The sequence below is a fragment of the Phyllostomus discolor genome, chromosome 7 (genome assembly GCF_004126475.2).
Source record: "Phyllostomus discolor isolate MPI-MPIP mPhyDis1 chromosome 7, mPhyDis1.pri.v3, whole genome shotgun sequence".
In the NCBI taxonomy this organism is placed as follows: Eukaryota; Metazoa; Chordata; class Mammalia; order Chiroptera; family Phyllostomidae; genus Phyllostomus; species Phyllostomus discolor.
The window spans coordinates 137,299,077-137,311,365 of NC_040909.2; the positions used below are offsets into that span (position 1 = coordinate 137,299,077).

The 12,289-nt window shown below is 61.1% G+C and overlaps 1 protein-coding gene across 9 annotated transcripts in view; it reads right to left on the bottom strand.

Annotated features, from left to right (window-relative positions):
- PTK2 (protein tyrosine kinase 2) overlaps positions 1-12,289 on the bottom strand; it is a 130,253-nt gene that overhangs the window by 16,646 nt on the left and 101,318 nt on the right. For all 9 annotated transcript variants that reach the window (XM_036031459.1, XM_028533637.2, XM_036031452.1 and 6 more), the window contains one exon: positions 4,220-4,331. In XM_036031459.1, coding sequence (XP_035887352.1) covers positions 4,220-4,331 — 112 coding nt within the window. The remainder of the gene's footprint in view (positions 1-4,219; positions 4,332-12,289) is intronic.

The window sequence follows — 12,289 nt, forward strand, 5'->3', positions numbered from 1 at the left end:
AAACCCTTGATTCTCCAAACTGCAGCCGGAGTGACGGGAGCTGCACTGAGGCCCCAGTGACCACGTCAGTCCCGGACGAGCCCGGGCGTCGCTCGAGTTGGGTTCCAAGTCTGCGTGCCGGAAATGGCTCCAGAATCCGTGGGCCGGGATGCTCCCCTACGCTCCCCGTGCGAGGAGCCCGCAACAGAACGGACCAGAGAGCGGCCAGGTCAGCACACAACGCCCTGGGGACGCCCATTCTTAACAGGAGGGCCGGTTCATTCCAAAACACAAGTCGCGGCTGTGGAGGGCACAAACGCGCTGCTAAAACAGTTCCGCTTTGCTCTCGGCAAGCAAGAGCTCGGCGAGGCGGTGCAGAGGCCAGCCCACGGCTCCCTGCCACCACACTCTCAGGGGCAGAGTGGGCACAGGGCTGCTGTGAGTGTGAAAGGGGTAACACAGGTCGAGGCTTCCTGAGGGCGGCGTCCACGGGGGCACTGAAGCGTCGTCCCCTGCTCCCGAGGGCTGTGGTCCCGTTGCAGGACCACTGCACCTCCCCTCCCAGACGGAGACGGGCGTGAGCATGCCCAGCACACCGGGCAGCGGACGGGGCCTGCTGGTGCCCTCCTGCCGGAGCAGGGGGGAGGGAAAACGGGGGCATCCCAGGCCAGCGGTCCTCTGTGAATGGCGGTGCTCCTGGGGGCCCGTGGGCATCCGAGAGGGGGCTTCCAGCCAGGAAGGCAGCACGCAGGGTGGCGGGCGGGCAGGGACAGTATAGGACCTGGCGCTGCCACGTGCCTCTAGGCCGCACGTGGGGACCAGAGCCACCAAGGCCTGGAGCCGGAACCCAGGGCCCGCCCCGTCCGAGGTGTGAACACAGCAGCACGTCCCACAGTGTGGCAGCTCCGAGCGTTCCAGCGCAGCCGCCACTGTGCAGACGATGGACGACTCTACGGTGCTCTGCCGGAACTTTACCAACGCTCTTCATCGTTCTGGAAAACCACACCGCCGAGACCAACGAGACGACGCCCGTTGTGGCTGTGGGGCTGCGCGCACGCCCCTCAGGACGCCCGCACCCGGGCACGTCACGCAGGTGTGCGCGGCGTTGTTCCAGGAACCGTGACCTTCGCTGGAGCGCCAGCAGGCCCCTGGCGGAGCCGCGCTGGGGAGTCCCCGCGTCGCCGAATCGCCTCTGTAGCCCGGGTCAGGAAATGGACATTGTCACTTTTCTGTACATAAATGGAGTGCTGGGCCCGAGGCAGCTACCCTCACGTGTTTATTCTCAGGATCGCGCGACACTCTCAGACATCACCGAGGATCCCAAGAGCTTTCATCTGGAGCACATCTACCAACACTCACATCGGAAACGAAAACAGACACTGAAAAATGACAAACCAGTCACTTGTTTTAAAAAACACTATTGTTTTCGACAAGAAAAAAAGAAAAGAGAAGAGAAGCTGGCGAGGGCCGGCCGTTGCCCCCGGGCGCGCGCTCTGAGGAGCTGGGCTGTCTCGGCGGGGCACCCCGACGCGGCCCCTCACAGCTGCGCGGCGGAAAGGGGAGGGCACTTGAACGGTCTCTGGGCACAGCTGTGGACGCTGCTTTTCTGACAACACAGCCAGGCTCAGAAGTGGCGGTTTCTGAAGGTGACTCACCACGTGGACTCAGAAGCCGCACGGTTACCCGTGCTATGGACGACACCCCACGCTCTCCTGGACAGTTAACGGACCTGTCCCCCACGTCCCCGTGTGACGGGCTGACATCTTGCATTCTTCATTTGGAAATGATGGATCTTTCAGTGTCGACACATTTCAGTGTGTGGTGTGAAAAACAACCACACTTGGGACCATCGCCCTGAGCTCAACAGAAAAGTCCAAGCATCGGAAAACTATCACGGTGATGGAAACAAGCTTTTCAAAATTCAAGGTTTTAGTTGAAAATGCTGTTTGGTCACTGGCAACAAACACCACCCACTGTCCTCTCTCCTTGACGAGACGGCCTTCCTTGCCTCTCTCTCGTTCGAGAAAACGTCCGCCCAGGAGGCAGCTGGGAACCGCCACGGCACAGCTGCCGGCCCCGCTCTCCAGAGACACTGGCCCTCCCTGGTGCACAAAGCACACCACCCGAGGCGGAGACCCTGCGTGGACTGGAGGCGTCGCAGCGGGACTGCGAGGTCCTGGACGGCAGAGGCGGCCGGCCAGAAGGCCCGCCCCGCCGCCGAGGAGACGCTGGCCAGAGGGACGCCGCACAGGCGCACTTCCGCCTCGGCCTTGGCGCCGTGGCCGGGAAGGCCGGACAGAGCCTGACCAGAGTCGGGAGCAGCGACCACAGGCCCGGGCCCCAGGGCGAGGGCCCCAGGGCGAGGAGCTGGAAGCAGGCCCGCCTGTCATCCCCCGCGTCTGCGCACAGACCCCGCGGGGACGACTCTCCAGCTGCTAAACCCCGTCCCGCTCTGCCGAGCTCTGTCTCCAAGGGTCAGGGGACAAAGAACATTCTCCTCCTTCGGGGCTCACAGTCGCTGGACTTTTCAACCGTCTGCGCAGGCGACCCCACCACGGCCCTCACAAACGAAGGGGCATCGTTCCCTTTGAACCTGAATGGCCGGAAGGGCAGGGGGCTCGGCTGGCTGACACCAATTTAAATGGCAGCACAATCTCTGATTATAGAGAAGAAGCTAAAACACGTGCTTTGGAAACATCTCAAAACAAAGTGGGATATTTACAAACGTAAGCAGACCTCCTCTCCCCACTCTGAAATGAAATAAGAACAGTCCAACCACCTGCCCCCACGACCCTAATGCTGTAGCTTTCAGAATTCGGCTAGCCGGAAGTCATCAAAAGCCCCACAGCTTGACACATAAAGGAGCGTGGAGGTGGGAACGGTCCGCAGTGCCGTGAGTTTGGGGGTCTGCAGGAAGAGGCACCCACCTGCTGTGACTGAACAAAGGGCCAGGGGTACCCCATTTCACAGAGGAGGAGAGCCACATGGGACGGGCAGAGCCTGAGAGGAACTGGGAGGCCCTGCCCCGCCCCCAGGCAGCTGCCGAAACTGGCCCACGTGTGGTTAGAGGCGCTTTTTGTGACACTGGCTCCATCACTCCAAGTGACATCCACCAAACAGGTGACGCGGCCTGGGGCCTTTCCTGGCCTGGGTTTCTCCCCTTTGCTGAGGAGGCTGGACTATGGAACCCCTCCCCCCCTTGAAAGTCTGAAAACCGGTGCCAGCCCCCTGTCCTCCCGTCACCAGTGGGACAATCTCACTGTCACACAGTTTAGGACACTGACCGAGAAAGGAGAAGCTCTCAGGCACCACAAAGGAAAACCCGGGTGTAACATCCACAGGGCACTTCACACTGACAGATTTTGGAACATTTTCAAAAGGAAAGGGAAATAAAGAACTGTCAAACAGTCTTAATGTATTTTAGGCAACCATACATCAAAAATAGCAAGAAATGATTAACTGCAAAAAAGCCTACTGTCTATTCATTCCCCAGACAACGATCTGAACTGCATCACTCGCGGCAACTAAGCCCAGGCAGAAAACACCAGCCTGTCAGAAGCGAACGGTGCATACAGAGTTCTTTGTGGGGAGAGGGCCGGGGGCCAGCTCTGTGCAAACCCCGGCACAGCGCGGCGGGCAGTGGGCAGCGGGCGAGGGCAGGGGAATGGTGGCAGGTGTGAAGGGAGCGGGCAGGCCAGGCCTGAGATGCTGTCCAGGTCCCACACCAACACCCCAGCCAGCAACCGCAGGCAAGGAAGAGGCTCTAACAAAACCAAAGCAAACCCACAACAGGGTCAGGTGGAATGGACTCGTTTTCACACAAAGCCAAATGGAAAGCACTCACGACTAGTTTCAGTGCCTCCCGTGCTTTAGCCTTGACTTAGCCTTAGAGACATCCCTGATAACCAACAGAGAAAAAGCTGCCCCTGGGGCAGGCCAGAGGCTCAGCCTCCCGGACACAGCCTGTCGCTGTGGGGGAGGGGAGGGGAGGAGACAGGAGACTGGGAAGGGCATTTCACCATCACATCACAGGAACCATTCACTCTGGGTTTGCAGCAGCCTGCTGCTGAAATGCACATCACAAACACGGTACACAGAGCGTCCCAGCAGGGGAGCAAACAGGAACCCAGGGTTGGAGTCAGCCGATCACGTCCCAAACCACCCCGTCAGACCGCAGCTGCCTGCACCAGAAGACCCGGGGTGGGGGTGGGGGGGCCGGCCGGGGTGGGGCCTCTGCTACCTTGGGTGGCGCTTCGTCAGACCCGCCGGAGTCCCAGGACGCCGCGACCTGCCGTCTGGACTCCATCCGCAGGCGCTCCTCGTGCTGCAGCTTCTCCTCCTCCAGGACCGTGCTAGAGAGACAACACATGGTTTCAGGGGCCGCCGCGGGAGCAGTGGCGCACGCCGGACCCCCCAACCCCAGAGGGCGACAGAGGGACTCTTCACAGCAGGACAGGAGAGGAGTGGGTGCAGGCAGCAGGCGTGGCTGCAGCTCAGCCGCAGGTCACAGGCCCGCTGTAAGACCAGCGGAAGTCCTGGGAGATCCCAGGCGTGCCCGGGCAGGTGTGCGCCCACACGCGCGTGGAGCGGAGCCGCCCCGGGGCGCCCCGCCCAGCACAGACGCTTCCCAGGACAGACTCCTGGCAGCCGTGTGGGGCAGCCACCAGCCTCTGGCTAACCACCTCCCTAAATCATGTCTTCCTGCTTCCACCCTCCCCGGCACTCCCTCCGCTCAGGACGTAAGGAGATGTGCGGCAGTATCCGCTCTGTTTCTGGAGCCCCCAGCTGCTTTCAGCAGCAGCTCGTGGGCAGCAGCGCCCTACTTACCACCGTCAACTACTCGGGGGCTGCTGCTGCACCCCACACTCCTCTGAGCCAGCTGGGCGGCGTCCTGGGCCTGGCCGTCGGCCACCCAGAAACTACCCTGAAGGCCACCCAGCCAGCCTCTGCTGACTGCCCCCGGCCCTCGGACCCCCAGGCTCAGCGGCGGCAGGGCCCGGACACGCGTCCCACTGGGGAGGGCGGCCGGCTCCTTCCCGCACGCCTGCAGTCTGAGCTCTGAGGAGGAAGCCCGCCCCGGGCCGAGCCTCCTGGCGGGACGCAGTGAACAACCACCCAGAATTACTCATGGGAGTGAGGTCAGCGGCAGCGCACCCGCTCTAATCTGGGAATGTGCTCGGCTGTTTCCAGCAGACGTGCCTGCCTGACCGGGGGCCAGCGTGAGCCGAGCGCCCCCACAGCCCAACTCCTGCAGCCCGCAGCCGCCGGGCCGGGAGAGGACCGGCGCACTCACTTCCCAGCCGCCTGGAGCCGCAAACCTGACTGGCAGTCGCGGGCCTCTTTCTTTTCTAAAGGAAAGGGAACGCTCCCGGTCTCGGTGAAAGACTCCACCCCTCCGCAGAGCAGGGTCCAGTTCTCCCGCTGCTCCAGCGAGGCAAGCATGGTGAGAAGCCACACGGGACTCTCAAGGACATCCAAGAATGCGGTGGGCCCCCCACCCCCGAGGGCAAGGCGCACGCGCTGCCAGCGCTGGGGGCCCCTGGGCGGGGCCAGCTGCGGCTGTCGTGGGGTGCCTCGGAGCGCCTGCTGGCTGGACGCTAGGCTAGGCTGAGGCAGCGACTTGCAGCCACCCTCACAGGCGGGACGGCATGGCACAGCCCCCGCCCCCCGAGTCCGCAACACTCCTGTTGGCGAGCTGGGGAGCACGCCACCGTCAGCAAGGAGGTCCCCTGCCCCCAGAACCGGCCTGTCCCCTCCCGCAGGAGCCGGCCCCAGTCAGGACTTTCCGGGGCCCTCTCTCAACACCTGGCTCCCAAATAAGTAACGGGCCCGGAATCGGAATTCCCTAACACTGCCGTTTAAAACAACTGAAAAGCCCACAAAAATCAAGGGGGGAAAATCAAGTGAAAAAGCCCTCTCGTCCCCCTGCGAACAGTGGGCGAGCCCCATGCAGCACGCTCTTGGGCGGCAGGGCCTCCTCTGTGCACAGGCCCCCTGGGGCCGATGGGGCGCTCCCGGGTTGTCCTGCGAAGGGGGCTACCCTGGCCTCGAGGTCACCGTGCCCCGCAAAACCCTCCACAGAGGGCACGTGAGGGGCCGGGCCGCTGCCAGGCTCTCCCCGGGGCCCCGGTCCTGCACTGCCGTCCACTCCTGCGCGGCGGCCCTCCTCGCCCACCCCGACCTGCACGGACCCTCGGCCCCCCCTCAGCCCCACTGTTCTCGTCAGCCATGTGGCATCTGCATAACAGTCACCTCGACGTGTCCTCTGCTGAACAGGCCAGTCGTGACCCCAAAGAACGCAGTGATGACCAGGGAGCGAGCCCCTTCCATCTCAGCACACCATCCTCACACCAAAAGTGACAGGGTGAGGTGCTCCCAAGAAACCACACTCCGTTGCTTGGAGCGACCGGGAACACAACGGACCCAGAGCCTGTCTGTCCTCGCCACGGGAGGCCTACTCCATCGATGGCGTGAGGGTGCACACGGAGACATTTCTGAACTGCTCTCTCTCCAGCTGCTGAAGAACTCGGGGCAGTAAACTAGAATGTGCAGAGTGTCAAGGGGGTCAAATTTAAACATATTTTCCCAAACCACGGTATTTTTAGCAGCAGTGCCTTCCGCTCAGAGCGCTGGGCTGCCTGGTGTGACCTGGCAAGGAGCCCGCCCGCTCCTCCCGGGACGGCGTTTCCCAGTCCCAGACTCGCAGGCGGGGGGAACGGCACGCACTGAGAGTCCGTGCTGGCAGACACCGGGACATGGCAGCCACGTCCTCGCGGGTGCGCGGGGCCTGCCCGGGAGGGGAACCGTGGCGAGAAGGGAGTGCTGCATGTGCTGTTGGCTTTACGTCCAACCTCCCCAGCTGCGACAGGAGGGGTCCCCCGGGAAGTCACCCCAGAGTACGAGGACACACGGAGCCCCAACTCAGGCCGCTCGGACGTCCTCTCTCGGTCTGCGTGCAGCAGCCCTGGGAGAGCCTGGCTCTCGGCCTTGGCGATCGGGTCCCGGGCGGCCGTGCTGCCTTTCCGTCCTGGAGCAACGCAGCGCAGTCCCACTGGTGAGGGGTCTTCATGGAGAGCGAACAGTGGTCTCAGGCCCCTCGTCCCCAAGACCAAGCTCAGACAGGAGCACGACCCTCCGGCACAGGCGGAGGCCAGAGGGGAGAAGAGCCAGGAGGCTGAGGCGGCGGCGGTGGCGTGGTCCCAGGGGCAGGGCTCGGTGAGGGCGTGGCCGCAGCGTCCGGCCGGGCTCCCCTTGGGCCCCCACTGGTCACCGAGGATGCCGCCGCCCGACCCCGGTTCGGACGGAGGGACAGAGCGCGTGTGGGGGACGGACACCCACGCAAACGAGAGGGAGTTCTGTGCTCTCGACTGCCTTTCAGACCGCCAGAAAGAACGAGGTTTCCTCCTGCTTCATTTCTGCGGTGCTTCTCCTGGGAGTAACTACACTACTACTCTTTTCTTTGGAACTAAAACACACTTCTTTTAAATGTAACTTGCTTGAAGAAGTTTCTTGAAAAGATTGGACTTTGATGCCTTCGCCATAATTTTACGGTGACATCACATTTGCTTTGGCCCTAAAACTCGGTCTGGTCCGCAGCCACTCGGCTCACCTGGAAAATGCCCAGAGAAAGGCGGCAGGGACTGGAGGGGAGAGACGCCAGGAGGGGGAGGGCTTGTTCTGGCCAGTGCCTGGGAATCTCGGTTTTGAAACTCGATCTCTCCCAGCCGCCCCGCGCTGCCTCACCACAAAGGAATGCCAGTGACCTTTCGGCAGCAGCGCAGCGCAGAGCCTGGGTCTCTGTGGAGAACAAGGGGGGGACTTGAGCGAGGCGGGGACGGGGTGTTTGGAACTGGCTGCCTGGTGCTCGGGGCCACAGCCGTGTGACAGGGTGCACCCCTGCCACCTCCTGGGACCACCTGGCACCGAGGGCTGAGCACTTAGTGTCACAGACATGCTGAAACCGCTTTCCCCTTTGCTTTCTACTTGTCTGAGACTGCAGAAAATAATGCACAAGGCGATTTCTATTAAAATCTCACTTTCAGATGGTGATCTCTTTGTATTTCTGAGGACTTCAAGTAGCTCCAATGTGACCACCTCCTGCAGGCAGCAACGTGGGCCTGCGAAACGGCTCTGTGAGGGCCGGAGAGCCACCCACAGCAGCCCGAGTCTGGGGGTGCCGAGACTACACGAAGGCAATGGCATGGGGTGGGGGGGACATGCTGACGGCCACCAGGCCCCAGCCTCGCTGGTCTGAAGAACCAGCACCTGTGTTTGAGTCACTACAAGTAGTGGGAAGTGAGGGGGGACACCCGGGAACAAGAGAGCCGAGGGCCGGGCTCCTCCAACCCAAGCACAAATTCTGCCCAAATCACCGGCTGGCCCAGAGGCAGGCACATGGAAGGCAGGCTCCCAGAAGCCCAGCTCAGGCTAACAGAGCTGATCTGAATCGTGACGTTGCCCACCACACAGAGAGTCTTCCAAATGAGACCAGCCAAGTGAACTAACTACCTGCTAATATCAACCAGCCAGCCACCCAGCCAGCCAACCACTCTTTAGTGGAATATAACTGAATCCAGGCTCACAATGTCCAGGACAATTTAAAATTACTCAATAAAAAAAAAAAAAAAAAAAAAAAAAAAAGGCACAGCAATGGGACCGACTCTCAAGAGGGAAAAAAGTCTAAAGGAGGCTGACTCCAAAGGTGACTCAGAAGTTGGCATCAGCAGGCAAGGATTTTAAAGAGTTGTTATATTTAAGAACATAAAGAAAAAAATTATTTGTAATTAATGAAAAGATAGAAAATATCAGCAGCAAAATAGAAACTCTAAAAAGGAACCAAGTAAAAACCACAGCATCTGAAACTGAGTCCCTACAGCACAGGTGGCAAACACAGGCCCGCAGGCTCAATCCAGCCCTCCACCTGTGTCATCTGCCCGGCACCTTGTTTCTACCCGGTGGCAGCGCTGAGCTCTCAGGTAACTGTTAAGTAGCAGTTACGTTTACACAGCCCTAAAATGGCACTCGGCCCTCTGAAGGCAACCTCGAGGCTGCTGCGGCCCCGGGTGAAAATGGGTTGGACATCCCTGCTCTGCGGGGCTGAATGGCTGGCAAGGTGGAGATGACGGAAAACCCAGGAGACTTGAAGATGATCCTTAAGGGCTTGATCAAAAGGTTTAACATACAAGGACCTGAAATTTTAGAAAAAAGAAAATCGAGCAAGAAAAAATACCTAAACATATATATAGTGGTCAAAAACATATCTACAGATTCAAGAGGTTCAGTAAACCTGCCCTGGCTGGTGTGGCTCAGTGGACTGAATGCTGACATATGAACCAAAGGGTCACAGGTTCGATTCCCAGTCAGGGCACATGTCTGGGTTGCAGGTCAGGCCCCCAGTAGGGGGCATGCGTGAGGCAACCACACACTGATGTTTCTCTCCCTCTCTTTCTTCCTCCCTTCCCCCTCCCTAAAAATAAATATTTCTTTAAAAGAATAAAAAAATAAAAAAGAGGTTTCGTGAACCTCACGTATGATCAATACAAATAAAACCACACCTAAGCACATCTTGAATTGCAGAAATCCGAAGAGAACGGGGACATTGTGGCAGCCAGACGGAAACGCAGACTGCACACAGAGGAACGACGATGTGGAAGGCCAGTGACTTCTCGTAGGAAGTGACAGAGGTCAGAAGAGAGTGCGAGGGCAGCATTTAAGTGCGGAAAGGAAGCCCCCAGCCGTCGCCTTGGGATTCCAGATCCAGCGAGGCCAGCTGCGGTTCCTTTCTGACCGAAGACACCAGGCGGACTCACCGCAGCAGACCCGGGCACGGGAGGAGCCGAGGGGCCACACGCGAGTCCCGAGGGCCTCAGACTGCAGAGGACCCCAGGCCCCGCCAGCCGTGGAAGACGCCAACTGCGCTCCACTGAGATGGACACTGCACAGCAAGGTGCACAGCAAGGAGAACACAGCAAGGAGAACAGAGCCAGCCACCAGTGGGCAGAGCTGTCCCCGACGACCTGCTGAGCGGCGTCACCCCGGCAGGATGGTGGCGCTGAAGGACCCCACTGACGGGGAGTGCGGAGGTGGCAGAGGCGGCAGAGATGGCGGAGACGGTGGAGCCGCCATGCTCGGGCTGAGCCTGGACCCTGGGGGCGATGGGGGGCACCTGGGCCCTGGCAGCATTGTTTGCTCGTTCTGGACACTGGTGCTGTGGGCGTGCCCAGGCAGTGACGATCCAATGGGTTGTTTAACCCTTCACATGCTTGTATGTTCACATCTCCACCAATAAACAGTTAAAAAATACCAAAATCCCGGCATAAAACCTTCACACTGAGCATTTGCTGACGGTCCTCGTTTGTCTGAAAGGGATTTAAGGGGCGACACAGGAGCTCAGCGTGTCCCCCTGAACGGACGCACAGCCCACCGCGTTTCCAGAGGCGCAGGCCCCTTGGCCACCCGCACCCCGGCCACGGCGCTGCCGAGCGTGAGCGCCCCCTGGGCGCGGGCTACAGCTGTGCGCTGCGGCTCCCTCAGCGGGCAGCTACCAAAACCTCCCTGAGTCTGACGGTGACCACACAGCCTTTCCGTTCCAAAGCCGGCCGGGGCCCTCGGCGGCAGCCGGTCACACGGCAGCCTGGAAACGCCAGCACGTGCGCACAGAGAGCGGCCCACCGCCCATCACCGCGCGGCCTCCTGCCGAGGAAGGCTGCACCCTCGAACCCAGGCCGCCCGCGGGCCCGTCTCATCCTGGGCCCCCACGCGCTCACGCCCACGAGCGAGAAGGCAGGCAGGCGGAAGGAGGACAGACGCTGAGTCACAGGGCCCCGCCCTCGAGAGTGTGACCGAGGACCCGGGGAGCCTGCCCGACGAGATTCACCGTGAGCCACGTCCTCAACTGAGAGTCAAAAGCACACGTATGACCCAAAGGCAGGTGGGGTCGGTCCCACAGAAGCCCACGCCTACGTGCAGTGTTCTCATTTAAGGTGGCAGGGAGGATGGTGTTTGGGGAATGCTTCTAACTGCCCTGAGTACGGACTCTCCAAAACTGGCTACTTTATTAATATCTTGGATATAATAAAACATATGGAAAACTCAGTGAAAGAACCTATCCAATCCTGTGATACACTGTTACATATGAGTGACCAAGCAAGCTACTATGTTATAAACTTTATTGGCCTATTTGGTCAGCAGCACCACGCATGTTCAAACGCAGTCACACTTCCTTTCCGACTCAGACGACACAGAACGCACTACTGCTCCCCGGCCCGTGCCGACTTTGCACAGGAAGATGTCTGTAAACTACAGTGCGGGCACATCACACCTACATGTACGTGTGCATGTATATGTGAGAAGAACCACGTTCAGTCCTGAGTGCCCGCCTTGGAGAGTGAGTTTCTGGGGCTCGTGCCCTGGCACGGACCGGTCCTTGAGTGAGCGCCGGCGTCAGCCCGCACGCGCCGCGCGGTGCACCAGGGGCCCCCAGCCCTCCCTGCCCGGGCTCCGGCCGGGCGGGCGGCCCCGAGGAGAGTAGGACGATCCCTGTCCTCAAGGAGCTTCAGTCTAGTAGGGGCGGAGACGTACTAGACTGTGAGCTCCTCGAGGGCAGGAAAGGTGTTCTCGCCGTCCTGCCCCGTGGCCAGCACCGGCTCAGCCGTCTCGGCGCCCAGCCTCCGTGGGGCTGAGCACGGGCGCAGCCAGTGTGGCCGCGTGGGGGGACGGGACAAGAAGGACGAGTGCTCTGCAGACCCCGAGGGCGGAGGCAAGTGCGTGGGGAGCCCCGGGTGCCAGCATGGGGGCGGGGGTCCAGGGGGACGGGCAGGGTCTCCCCAGGCCGGAAGAAGCCCCGAAGGCACCCCCGGAGGCTGCTTTGAGCAGGGGTCGTGCCCCACGAAGGGGTCTCAGAAGACGGGCGACCACGCTCGGCTGGCAGCCGGGACAGGGCTAGACGCTCTGCGGCCAGGGGGCTCCGGCGGGCAGCTGGCAGGGCGGGCGAGGAAGCACCCGTGACCCCAGGGTGGACGTGACGCAAGGCAGCCCGTCCCCTGCAGAGGGGGCCCACGAAGAGAAGGGGACAGCTTCGCTCCAGGACAGACGCGATGGCCAGCGGCAGTTTCAACGGCGGCCGGAGCAGCGGTGACAAAGGCAGCACAGCACGGCAGCCAAAGGCAGCGGGAGGGGGAGGCAAAGCCCAGGGGCACTTCCGGGAACCAAGGGGGGGGGGGGGGCGGAGAGGGAGGGGGCACCGAGAGGAGATGAGGTCACTGCCAGGAGCGAGGCGCGGGGACGGTGGGGAGGGTCAGGAGGAACCGAA